Source organism: Mastacembelus armatus, chromosome 6 (genome assembly GCF_900324485.2).
Source record: "Mastacembelus armatus chromosome 6, fMasArm1.2, whole genome shotgun sequence".
NCBI classification, from domain to species: domain Eukaryota; kingdom Metazoa; phylum Chordata; class Actinopteri; order Synbranchiformes; family Mastacembelidae; genus Mastacembelus; species Mastacembelus armatus.
In genome coordinates this window covers 23,212,748-23,225,216 of record NC_046638.1, presented here as the reverse complement: position 1 = coordinate 23,225,216, position 12,469 = coordinate 23,212,748, and the positions used below count along the sequence as shown (strand labels likewise).

The window sequence follows — 12,469 nt, the reverse complement described above, 5'->3', positions numbered from 1 at the left end:
GCGGGGGACGCCGTGTTGGTGATCTCCTCCTCACTGACAGCTACAGTCATTCTCTTGAGCAGGTTTTGTCTTTGGATCGTCGTCTTTTGCTGAAAAACAGGACTCATGGCAGCTCTAAAATACGCAGGTATGGACGACACCGATAGCGAGGATGAGTTACCGCCCGGTTGGGAAGAGAGATCCACGAAAGATGGATGGGTTTACTATGCAAAGTAAGTGGAGTCGTGTCCTCCTTGTTACCATCAACACAAACCTCTTTCCATGAGTTTAACTTCAGTCCTGTTCGCCACCGAAGGTCCTCAGACATGTGGGGCTAACAGAGCCTGCTCTCAGCACTGCTCTCAGTCCAACTATCAGGGATCAACCCTGATAGTTGGACTGATGGCATGAGAAGTAGACATTGATCAGACGGTGACAGCAGCTCACAGGCTGAAAAATGAGACATGTAGTTAATATTATTATTAGTTGTCTGGTGGGTCCACTTTGTTTGCTCTTATCTATAAGCGTTTGTATCATGTGTCCTTGTTATTTTCTAAATTGTTAGTAATTTTGTAATGTTTTGTCTCATTTGCTATTATTGTGATTGTGTCTTTAACAGCTTTTACAGGGTAACATTACACAATATACTGTACACTGTTTATCATTTAATGGGGCTTTATCTGTCTATTATTAGTATGTGCTGTCCCTGTTATATGAATAGATAAATAATGAAAAAATAAAGGTAATAGGGTAAAACTGACTCTTTTTTTTGTACAGCCATGATGAAATGAAGACACAATGGGAACACCCGAAGACAGGAAAGAAAAAACGTTGTGCTGGAGGTTTGTTTTAGTCTTTTTTAAAGCTATGTTTCTGTCAGTCTCAGGGATATTCATGTAATTAATGCAGAGACTGAAATTATTTTCTTCTAAGCGGAGCCAGGATCCTCTGTTGGGTCAGTCTTTGTAATATCAGTGTTACTGCTTTTAGAGGACTAACCAGTTCCTGGTTGCCAGGTCTGAAAATTATTAAAATGTGGATTGGCTAGTTTTCTTGCTTATTGCCTTGTTTTTTTGCTTTTAGTAACTCTCAAAAAATTCTACACAAATGAGATTTCACAAAAATGGTTTCTGTCTTTTCTCACAGATTTACCATATGGTTGGGAGCAAGAAACTGACGAAAAAGGACAAATAATTTATGTAGAGTAAGTTGAGTCACATGTGCTCATTTTATGTTAGACTGCATAATCCTGTAAATATATCCCCAGTATAAACATCCTGTTTCCCGTTATTTTCAGTCACATTAACAAGCGGACCACATATTTTGACCCGCGCCAGGCATTTACAGTAGAGGATGTGGTAGTGAAGCCAAAACGGTATGATGGAAACACTGCTGCTCTAGAGATCCTGCAAGGTCGTGACTTCTCGGATAAGGTTGTGCTCATTACTGGGGGCAACTCAGGCATCGGTGAGTTTCAGAAACTGTTGTATCTTTCTTGAATTTAAAAGTGTTTTGTTCTAGCTAAGGTAGAAATCATTAGTATTAAGTGTGTTTCCATGATGAGACCACTAGGTGGGGATGTGGTATAACACTGTAGTAAAAGGGGGACTGACAGAAGTGCCTTTGCTGCCTGTGAGTCTCCATCCCTCCACAGCCAGACATTCATCAACATTAGCCTCCAAAATGATACACTTAGACTCAACAAATCACTCCTTAATACCGAACATGATTGTATTGAAGTTCATTAGCTGGGCTGAATTGGATGTCATTGTTAACTGTAATGAATGGTGTCCATTTGTACCCAGCAAATGCATGGCTCACTATATAATGGTTTGGAAACAAATGTATTTCCTCTTTCCTTTAGTTTAAATTAGCACAAGTAGTGGCCATTTGTTCAGACTTGCCGCTTTGCTCAGGATAGATAATGACAGCATGAAGGAAATCAAACAAACATAAAATAGTTAATTGTCTTTATATTCAAATCCTTTGTCCCAAGGAAAGTCACAGTGGTGTAATTGTTGTGTGTGTATATTATGAGCTGCTGCTAAGCAGCACTATAGCACATAGATTTACAGCAGCCCGGGGACCTTCACTGAACAAACTCGGTTGTAACCCTAAATGCCTTCCTAACTTTGATGTTCCTCAGTCTGTACACATACTTAAAGTTAATACAAATGACGGGGTGTGAGAATACAACGAAATATTCCTCATATTTTTTCAACTACACTGTTTAGGTTTTAGCAAGTGTGTGTACCTTTCAGACAGTGTGAGTTCCTTAGGTGTTTTAATTATAAAAGTAATGCTGTTAATCTTTTACCAGTGACCTGCAGCTTTTTGAATCACTTTGCAGCTAAACTCCTATGACTGAAGTTTATTTGTGCAATGGCAAAATGAGTCAAATAATTAATCAGTGAATCACTGGTTCACTTCTAAATAAAAAACAGTTATGATTCTTAGAGTTTAAACAGAGATTAATACATGGAAAAACATATTTCTGTTAAAGAGGAATCATTTTCTAGCAGGATAATTACACTAGACAGGCACCAGATCTAAGGGAGGACTGTATTAATTCTGAAAATATTGCTGGAACACTTGTGGGCTCTGAAATAAAACAAAACTATTTGCTAGTGCTAAGTAAGTAGTTTAAAAAACTGCTTATAGTTTTTACCACAAGAGGGCACAGGAGGTCCATGATGTTGTTACTGTGGAGGTTTAAAAATGTTATCATATTAATGGATTCACACGTGCCTGTTTTTGTCTTAGTTAAAAAAAACTATGTAATGAAAAAGATAATCCACATTTAGTGTTTGTTGTGATGTATTTAGTAAATGTAAATTTGTTCATATGAAAAAAGCAGCATTTCAAAAAAGAATGCATCTAATGCCTAGACCACACAAACATTTTATGCTCTGTGAATGCTTAATAAACCCATATTAACATAACCTTTGTTTTCCTCTCCCACATATTAAATATGCAGCAGCCATATTTAACAGTACTCTAATAGTAATTGCTACTACTCGTGTGCTTCTTTGACATTCCTCTAGTGAAATGTGGTTATGCCAATTGGTTGGACCCACTTAGCATTTTAATGGCATCAGTAGTGTTTTAATCCAAGTGTCAAGGCTATTTCCATTTTCTTCAGTGCTTATTTCGTCTACAGGAAATGTGACATTTTTATTAGTAATGGTGGGATATTATTTAATTAGCAAATTTACATTTTAGCTCTTTAATTTAGTTCTTAATGCACATGAACATGAAAAGCGCATATATGAGTTTATTTATGCATGAAATGTCATAGTCTCTGGTTTTGTGACCAGCCTTGAAGCTCCAGTGCAGTAGTGCTGGGAGGTGAGACAGTAATGCGGTTTGTCTTGCTGATGTGATCACTGTGCTCGATTCACAACATTAGTCTTCCTCTTTCTGCTTTCTTTTGTAAATTAAAAACCAGTACCAACCTGAATGGTGTTTTTAATTGTGATAATGGAAATGAATGATTGCAGTTTGTTTTCTCCCTATTTCTCCTTCCCTCACTCTCTCCCCCTTCTCTTTAAAGTTTTTTTTTTTACTCTTACAGACCTGTGGTTGTACACCTGTACCTCTGCATTGATTCCTAAGCGGCTTTGACCCAGGCCCGCGCCTCCTATCCATCCCCATTACACACTCCTGCTCTAGCTCTAATTCCCCTCCTATCAACTAACTCTCAGCTTATTTACTGGCCAGGGGTCCATGGAACTGTTGTCCTTAAAGGGCCACTGTCGTGATATTTCTGGCCCACACTGAGTCCAGAGACAGAATGCTTTCTTTCTCAGTATAAAATAAGTGCACGGCATTGCTTTTAAAAATTAAACTCACATTTTTCTTGTTTTTCTTTCTTCTTCTTTCTTGTTGTCTCCCTTAGCACATGCAGTCACCTTTGTCCCGTCGCACCTCTTTTGGGAACTGTACATAACTATATATGGGTGTAGCTGGAGAACACCCTCATGTCTCTTGGGATCCTTACTGCATGTGTCATATTGTCAGCACAACATATGTTTAATAATGGTCAGAAATAACATGTTGACCCTCTGTCTCACTGAGATTGAAAGTGTATCCAACTGTTTTCCAAGTGCTATTTCCATCCTACTACAGTGTTTCTGATGTACGAAACGTGTTTAGGCATGACAGGCACTCAAATAGATATTGTTGTATTATCCATGTTTCTGTAGTAGAAACAAATAGTCCCAGCTCATTTTGAAAAGTTTTTATGTTTTCAAAACTTATATTCTTTTTTTATGAGCATGTGCTTCCAATGACAGCTGAACCTTTTTGGCCCTTAAGTACAGTGGTTAGTTGTAGAACAGTACCTACAGTTGTAAAGCTCTACTCAATCTAAATGCACCTACTAAATTCCACATGGTGTTGTTGTTTAGGGTGCAGGGTCAATGCTGGAATGAGAACAAGAAAAGACTCAGGCGATCCAGACAGGGAATAGCAAGGATTTGCAGTGCAGCGCTTCATAATGTTTTAGTATGTCTATGCATTGTCTGTGCAGTGTTTTAGGACTTTGAATGCTATTCTTATTCATGAAAGACTAACATTGTTCTATGTTTGTGTTGATCCCGGTATTGTGTTGGGAGGATTAAGTGTCAGGCCGGTGCTCTCCTCTCTCTGGATGGAGAGATCCCTAAGCATACTCAGTGAGTCTCTGAGCTGGGGGAGCCTCTGCGTGCAGATTAAACCCATAGCCTAGTTGTGGCTGATCATTAGATTGAGGCAGATTTGTTAAGCATAACTGCCATTAAATTGGCTGCAAAGCTCTGGTATTTACTGCACTGCTGTTTATGAATAAGGACCCCCTTAAAGACCTGCGCAGTGATGCGTTAAACCCGAGTCTCGGTAAGGAGGGGAATGCATTATTCATAGCGGGAGGAATTAGATGGATAAAAAGATGTTCCTGGTGAGGGTGTCATGCAGTGCCTATGTCTCAGTGTGTGTGTGTGTGAACATCTCTGAGTGGCTGTGTGGTGTTTAGATGACATCCAGAGTGCATATGTGTATATATTTACAGGTATGATAGTGTGTGTCTGCTGGGGGATCGGCCGGCACCTGTCCTGCTCTTTCTCTTCTGTGTCAGCTGAAGAACTAAACCAAGTAAATCGAAGGAGAGTTTTATTTTTTTTTCAACAAGCATTTCATGTCCTCTCTGATGAATGTGTTTATTGGCGACATAATGAGAGCCAGTTATGGTTGGTTAGTCAAATTATTCAACTTTATTAACCTTGGTTGAAATTTGCTATGCAGACCCAAACTGGTGTAACATGCAAAGAGTATTATGCTGGAGGCCAGAAGGGTTCAATAATGATTACAGCTCTAATATAATAGAAGTGAAGTGGTTAGACAGAGAGGATGGAATACATATATGTGCTTAAAGGCTGTAGGTACAATAAAATGAAACAGTGCTGGGTGTTTGTGTGTAGTCAAGTAGTTTATAGACCTATTGAGTTTACAGTCTGTGGATGATGAGGGGAAGAAAGTTACATGATGGGGGGGGGGTTAGAGGTGGATTTTGATGACAGTGATGAAAATAGCACCAATGCTCAGGAGATACATGCACATGAACAGGTTTCTGGTTTGTCCATGTGCATGTGTTTTATTTGGTCTGTTTGTCACCTTTACAGACCTGTGTGTGTGTGTGTGTGTGTGCGCGCGCGCGCGCTCGTGTGCGTGCGTGTGTGTGTGCGTGTGTGTCTGTGTGCGCGTGTGTCTGTGTCTGTGTCTGTGTCTGTGTCTGTGTCTGTGTCTGAGGTGGGCAGGTAAAGTTGGCTGCAGGAGGAGGCGCAGGGGTGACCAGTGTCGTGTGAGGCCATGATGAGAGATTGTGTAGGGAGTTGGAGGTTGACACAGAGGGTCATGAGAGGAGAAGTGGGGGTGGATGGGTACTAGATAGGGCTGCATGGATGGTGAGACATCTGTGGGGGGGTAGGAAGGAGGCAGAAGGGGACAGGGAGGGGTAATAGAACCACTTCAGCGCTCTCGCCTGGAACAGCTCAACCTTGGGCTGTAATTACTAACCATACATCCCACTTTTGGGGTGACATCTCTCTCCTCTTGGACTAATGGAGGGGAATTAGAGGGGATCTTAAAAGTCAGAAAGTGTGTGTGTGTGGGGGGGTTATGTCATTCCTCACTTCTTGGGACAGGAAATACACAGCAGCAGCAGGAACAGGTGCACTCATCACTGAGACAGTCAGGAACTACGCTGTGTCTGAAATCACTCCATTTTTAGCTTGTTTACTGCTTTCTACATAAAAGACGCTCAGTAGTTTACCCTGTAGTGAGCAGCAAAGTGATGTGTCTGTTTGATGACTGTAGTATTTTTTTAAGTAAAAAATTCTCAAACAAAAATACCACTTCCTCCTCGTTTCAGCTGTTGTAATGGGATTTCTTCATTTTATGTTGTTATAAACGGGAGAGGTTTAGGTTTTTGAACTGTTGCTCAAGACATCTGAGCACATTACCTTTGGCTTAAGGAAATGACAACAGGAAAAAGAGAATAAAATACTGTTTAATTAGTAATAAAATTAACCCTTAGTTCGTGTCATTGCCGACAGGTGCAGCGTTGCACAACAATGATTTGAACCAACGTTGCACGCCATTAACTATTTTTCTCTCCCTGCACTTGTGTGTTTACTCTTTTACTTCATAAAAATGTGTGACATACACAAACATTCTTTTTAAAGAAGTAGAATTGTCACTAATTTGGACTCGCTGAGGAAAGTTTGAGGGTATTTTTTTAGATAGATTTTTTTAGATAGATTTTAAGCATCTACTCAAAATGTAGACGCTTAAATATTTAGTTACTGGGAAGTATATTGCATTACAAATTAAATATGTAGTAATTTTGGGCATGGACTTGGGATAGGATCTTGAAATTTACTGCTTGACAGTGCAGACCAGATGGAAGGGGCTGCAGCCGACTTGATAACTGCATCACTTTTAATAAATCTACTAATTTATGAACGCTTTACCAACTCAAAGGGCCAAGTCTTTTTTGGAATAAACCAAACAACTGGAGCAAATTAAACTAGTCGGTTTAGTCTTATTATTCTTATGTTGTGCGTTACAGCTGAAAATGCCATATAATTCATTGAGGTGGGGTGATTTGTAGTCTGTTCATGATCTGAGTTGCTCTTGTGTTTTTCTGAGTACAAATTTAGTTGTGTTCAAAGGGCATTGTGGGAACTCGACATATTTACCCACAGGTCTTGTAATGATCTGAACCGACTTCTGTTTGCCCAATTGTACTGCAGAGCTTATTTTAGTTAAATGCCTCTTTGGATGCAGACCAAGAGAGAGCAGGAGCAGGCAGCTCCGTTTGCCAAATAAACAGGTTTACTGACGAGGATGGTAATGATCTCATTACATTGAGCCAATACACCTGTGTACGGGGGGGGGGTCCAGAGAGGGGCGGCAGGCCAGCGAGGACAAACAAAGCGTGAAATCACTAAATCACACTCATTATTGGGGGATATCAGTAGGGCCAGGATCCTAATGTACCATGAAGAGCATTCACTGCTTAATGGAGATTTCACACAATTTTTATGCATTTTGTACATTACAGTAAAACAAATTCTCAACAATAACTTAGCCATTTGTAAATCTTCTGACTGAACAAGCGCACAATCAAAGGATCGGCTCTAACTGGGCCGAACTGTGTTATCTTCAGCTCACACCTTCTGTTCTGATCATGCACATCCTCTTCTTGTGATGCCTCCATGTCCGATGAGACAAAAGAACCTGGAAGATCATAGCAGCCTAGCATAACAGTCAGGCCTCCTGTGTGTTGTAAAACAGCTCATGGCGTCTGTCGATTCTCCAAACCAAAATAAATCTCCCTTTGACCTCTTGTCATGTTCCACCATCAGCGTGCAATGCTAGAACAGGCTCTCTTTGTTGTACACCTGACCGGGAACTCATTTCAGCACGGCCCTCTCCACCGGCAACATGGGCTGAGAGGGTGGGGAGCCTCTGTTACGGCAACGCCACTCTCGTTATTTCACAATTAATGTCAAGCCCTTGTTATTTGTCATTGGAAATACATGGCTCCGGTGCTGCTGCTGTTGTTTCTGCCATATTCTAATTTGTTCTCCATTATGGAAAACACTGGTGTCGATTAATTTCACTTTCATGGTTTGTACACACAACAAGTGAGTGTGAGGTGTTGTTGTTTACCAGCAGGCAGTACTCTTGTCCAATTTATAAAGGCTGAAAAAATTGTTTAAATTATGGCGTGTTTTTAAAGTTATGTTAGTGCTCAGTTTTTACACATTTGGAAGATACTGTAGCCTCAATACCTGGCACATCCTTAGCACTTACAACAAATCTTACGTTTATTATTTCATTATTAGTATTTAAATTAAATTATGGCGACAATTCAGGCATTTTTGTGTGATGTTCAAAGGATTAAGTGACATTTGCAACCTAAAGCCTGCTGCTCTACTTACACATTCAAGGTGCATATTTACTCCTGGAGACACATTGCTCGTTTTTTCTGTCATGTTGTTTTTATTTTCATTTTCATTTTCCTGTTAGTGAAATGATCTCCATTCACAGCCACTGTCCCCTCCATTACACCTAATAAGGTGTCATATAATTTAATTCCATGGTTCACTTGTCAGAAAGGGCTTCCAATCCTCCTCCAATTTTGAGTTTTAATAGATATTAGTCTTTAACACTCGCCTCACAATTAGGCCTCCCAGTTTTCCTCTTAATGAAAATCAGATTAAGACACATAATCTAATTACAGTTCATATTAATCCACCCTCTGATACACTCTGCCTGCTGCTGCACCTCTCACACCCTCTTTGCTACAATCAATTATTATGGCCGTCAATTTGTCAGTTACTCTGAGTGTAGTTAGTATTTAGAGGTGGGACAGAGAGCTGTGACGTTACTCTGTGTTGTTGAACTTTTCCACAATGCCGTGAAGGATAGTAAATGTCAAAAGGAAATAAAAATATGGTGAAAGAAAAGAGTTGATCTCATAAATTAATTCAACCTACGGGTTGAAATGACCCATTTAGACTTGTAATTTAGAAATGAACTTCTCCCTCTCTATCTTCAGTTTTTGTCAGTTTTATCGTGACTGTGTGATTTGGATGGAGCCATGAAGTAGTCGTGGACTGATAAATTCTGTGCGTTTCTGCGGACCTCGTTTCATTGGAGAAATGTCCTTATCAGCGGCACTTTGATGTGCTGAAATATCACACCGAGGTTCAGCTTGAATGTCACGTCTGTCCGATTGTTCATTTGACTCCCCCCCATTATGAACCTTGTTTTCATAATTACTGCCATCACTGTATAATTACCAACATAATTTCACAACTGTCCTCCCTTCCTCTAACCCAGAGTGCGCAATGGTACCTTTTCAAGAGCCTGCGGTCAGATCCAAAACATTATCTAAGATGAGAGGAAGAAGTCTTGAACCACAATAATTCAATCAGTTTCATCACTTGAAAGAGAAATGATTAACTCCCTCCACTAGACCACTGAGTTACTCAATGAAAGAAATTATATGGAAAATTGATAGGGATTTTAACTTTCACCCTCCAACCCCCGCATTTGCCATCAGCCCATTAGATACAACCCCTGAGAATCAAAGTTATCTTCAGAAAGAACTAATCTGTGAAGCATTGCTCGCTTTCAGTATGTTTTCTCTTCATGTCTCTTTCTCTGTCTCCCTCATCATGTCTCAGGCTTTGAGACAGCCAGGTCTTTTGCGCTTCATGGTGCCCATGTGATCCTGCTGTGCCGAAACCTGTCCCGAGCCAGCAAGGCGGTTGGCCTCATACAGCAGGAGTGGGTGAGTTGAGTTGAGCCTTCAAAAAAGAGAGACACGTCTGCTGATATTTAATATTTGTCATCTCACCAACAAATAACATCAAACACCAAAATTCAACGATTAATAGATTCTACTGACCTGTACTCAAAACATTATATACAATAGATAAATTCTTGGCATTACAGATTTCAGGTGTTCTCAAAAAATGATTAAAACCATGTGAATAACCCATTCCTGTGCTCTTGGTGGAAGGTTTTTTGTTTTTTTTACTTCAGTGACACTGTAGTATTTAGATTGATCCAACTATGAATAGTATCTGCTCCTGCAAACATTAACTGACATACCAAATGTATTAATCCACGGTCCAAAATGCACCATTTGCTACTACTGTTTTTGAGCTGTGTTTACTAAAAACTACAGTTCTCACCTCTGTTGCCAAATTATTAAGCCTTTTGGAAAATCAAAGAATATGTATGTGTTTTTAAAGATCTTCAGTAGAAACCTCAGATCCTCCTGTCAGATTGGCCACAGACGGTGTGGATGGAGCGATGCTCTTGTGATTGTGATTGGTCTTTTTTGTAATCCTGTCAGCCTTATTCTTGAACCTATTGCATGTTATATGTTATACACTTTATACATTTGAGATAGACAATTCTGGCATTCTTAAGTTTGCTATATGAAACCTATTTATGTCTGTCTGTCCTTGAAGAAGGATTCTTTTTTTCCTGAAGTGGCTTACATTTTTCCCTCAATTAGGTTTTCAAAGATTTTTAGATGCCCTAGTTTTGCCCTTAACCACATCAGAGTTAGTGCATCTGAGTCTATGATTCACATACTCAGGTCTCTCTTTTTAAAGAACCTGTTTTCAAAATGAGAAAAAACTGTTCTCACATACTGCAAGCACACCTTTTCAGGAAAGGTGAAGAAACCTCTGAATGGGGGTTTCTCTGTGAAGCAAGAGAGAGAGGGAGAGAGTTAAAGGGAGGGGTGCAGAGGGAGAAAAAGTGAGAGAGGGCATCTGATAATTACCTGAGATTATTGCTCTAATATCGCTGTGCTTGTGACGCGTCCCCAGATTTACGAGTGTGGGAAAATAAACAAGTGAAATGTGGGTGCTGGAGCAGAAAGAATAAGCCATTAGCAGTGGGTTGATTACAGAGAGCAGGACTTGAAGAAGGAGAGTGAGTGCTCAGCGCAGATATGGAGAGACGGGTTGAGAGGGAGGAAAAAGAGAGAGGGAGACAAACGCCTTTGAGCGAGAGTAGATCTGCAGTGTTTAAACTCACCCAAGTCTCTAATTGAAGTATGCCCCTGGGGCTGTCAGTACTGCTCCACTGTGTGAAATCCAGTGTACAGATCTATTAATGTAGGTGCTTTGTTTAAATGGGTGAGGAAAAGCTCTGATCCTGTCCGATTTTTTTTTTTTAGTTGAACTGATTAAAGCATCACACCTGCCACAGAAATATTTTAAATGTTTGTGAACAAATGGAAGCTACTTAAACTTGCTTTAAGGTTGAAGATGAAGTGATTGGTCACCCCAAAGGGGTAAATGATGATCTTCCCTCTTTGTGGCACATGGGCATGGTATGTGCAGATTGTGAGCAAATTTAACGACTGAGTTAATAGAGTCCTGGATAGTTCAAATACAGCATGAGTAGTGAATTAGCATTCCCTAAGCTCATTCCATATTGCCTTCTCAAGGAATCCCCCTGTTATATGCTAATGAATAAAAGTCACAATATCAGAATAAATCTTTGCTGCAAATTCTCTCCTCTGGTGACATTATTAATAGATTCAGGAGAAGAATAGAGAGGAGAATTAATCTTTAAGATGATGGATGGGCTCTGCTTGCCTTCCCATGCTCCTACGTTAAGGTCATTTTGATAAGAGGGTATATTTTGGGGTCCTCTGTACAAAAGGTCATCATATCTACTTCCAGGTCTCTCAGAGTTCCGTTCTGGCTGCCAGGAGTGGAACTGCTGTCCCGATTGCACAGGACCTCTGACCTTTAACTACCCGCTTACTATTACTCTTAAACTCTCTCATTCTCTAACTCTGTCTGTGTGTCTCTGGCTGTGTGGCCTAGCGTTGCTGTTCAGAGGCAAGAGTGATGGCTCATCCCCAGCGCAGGGCGGTGCGGTTCAGTGTAGCGCCGTGTACTGACAGTGGGTATAATAGTAGGGTCGCAGATGGATAATGGGCAGGTCAGAACAGCCACTGGTGGTTAGGAAGAGCAGGGTCACAGGGCTTATCCTTCCCAGCCCGTCACATTGTGCACTGCCAGGAACTGCTGCAGTACAAACAGAACAATATACTTTACACAAGGTTTCCTGGATGAAATCTCTGCTGCATTTTGTCTCTAGCCAATGTTAAAATTGTTATTTACCTATTCACTTGGTAACACGTGTGACATTACAGAACATGTCTTAAAAACTTCAGTGTTTGAAATGCCTGTTTGTGTTTTCACTGTCATTTTAAGAAGAAATCTTTTTTTTATACTATACATTATTTTCATGATGGGACTTTAGGTGCATCTCCACTGCAGGTCTAAGCTGTGCAGAATGTGTTGTTTTCACTTTCTCTATTTGAGCTGTGCGGTGAAACTCCTCCAGGAGGCTCATTAGGGGAGTTTGGAGTGGTGGAGAGGGGCTAAACATTTACCTTATGATT

At 40.3% G+C, this 12,469-nt stretch overlaps 1 protein-coding gene across 4 annotated transcripts in view; it reads left to right on the top strand.

Moving 5' to 3' along the window:
- wwox (WW domain containing oxidoreductase) overlaps positions 1 to 12,469 on the top strand; it is a 122,343-nt gene continuing 109,874 nt past the window's right edge. For all 4 annotated transcript variants that reach the window (XM_026310652.1, XM_026310655.1, XM_026310654.1 and 1 more), the window contains exons 1-5: positions 1 to 212; positions 757 to 821; positions 1,126 to 1,183; positions 1,277 to 1,446; positions 9,714 to 9,820. In XM_026310652.1, coding sequence (XP_026166437.1) covers positions 106 to 212; positions 757 to 821; positions 1,126 to 1,183; positions 1,277 to 1,446; positions 9,714 to 9,820 — 507 coding nt within the window. In that variant the 5' untranslated portion in view covers positions 1 to 105. The remainder of the gene's footprint in view (positions 213 to 756; positions 822 to 1,125; positions 1,184 to 1,276; positions 1,447 to 9,713; positions 9,821 to 12,469) is intronic.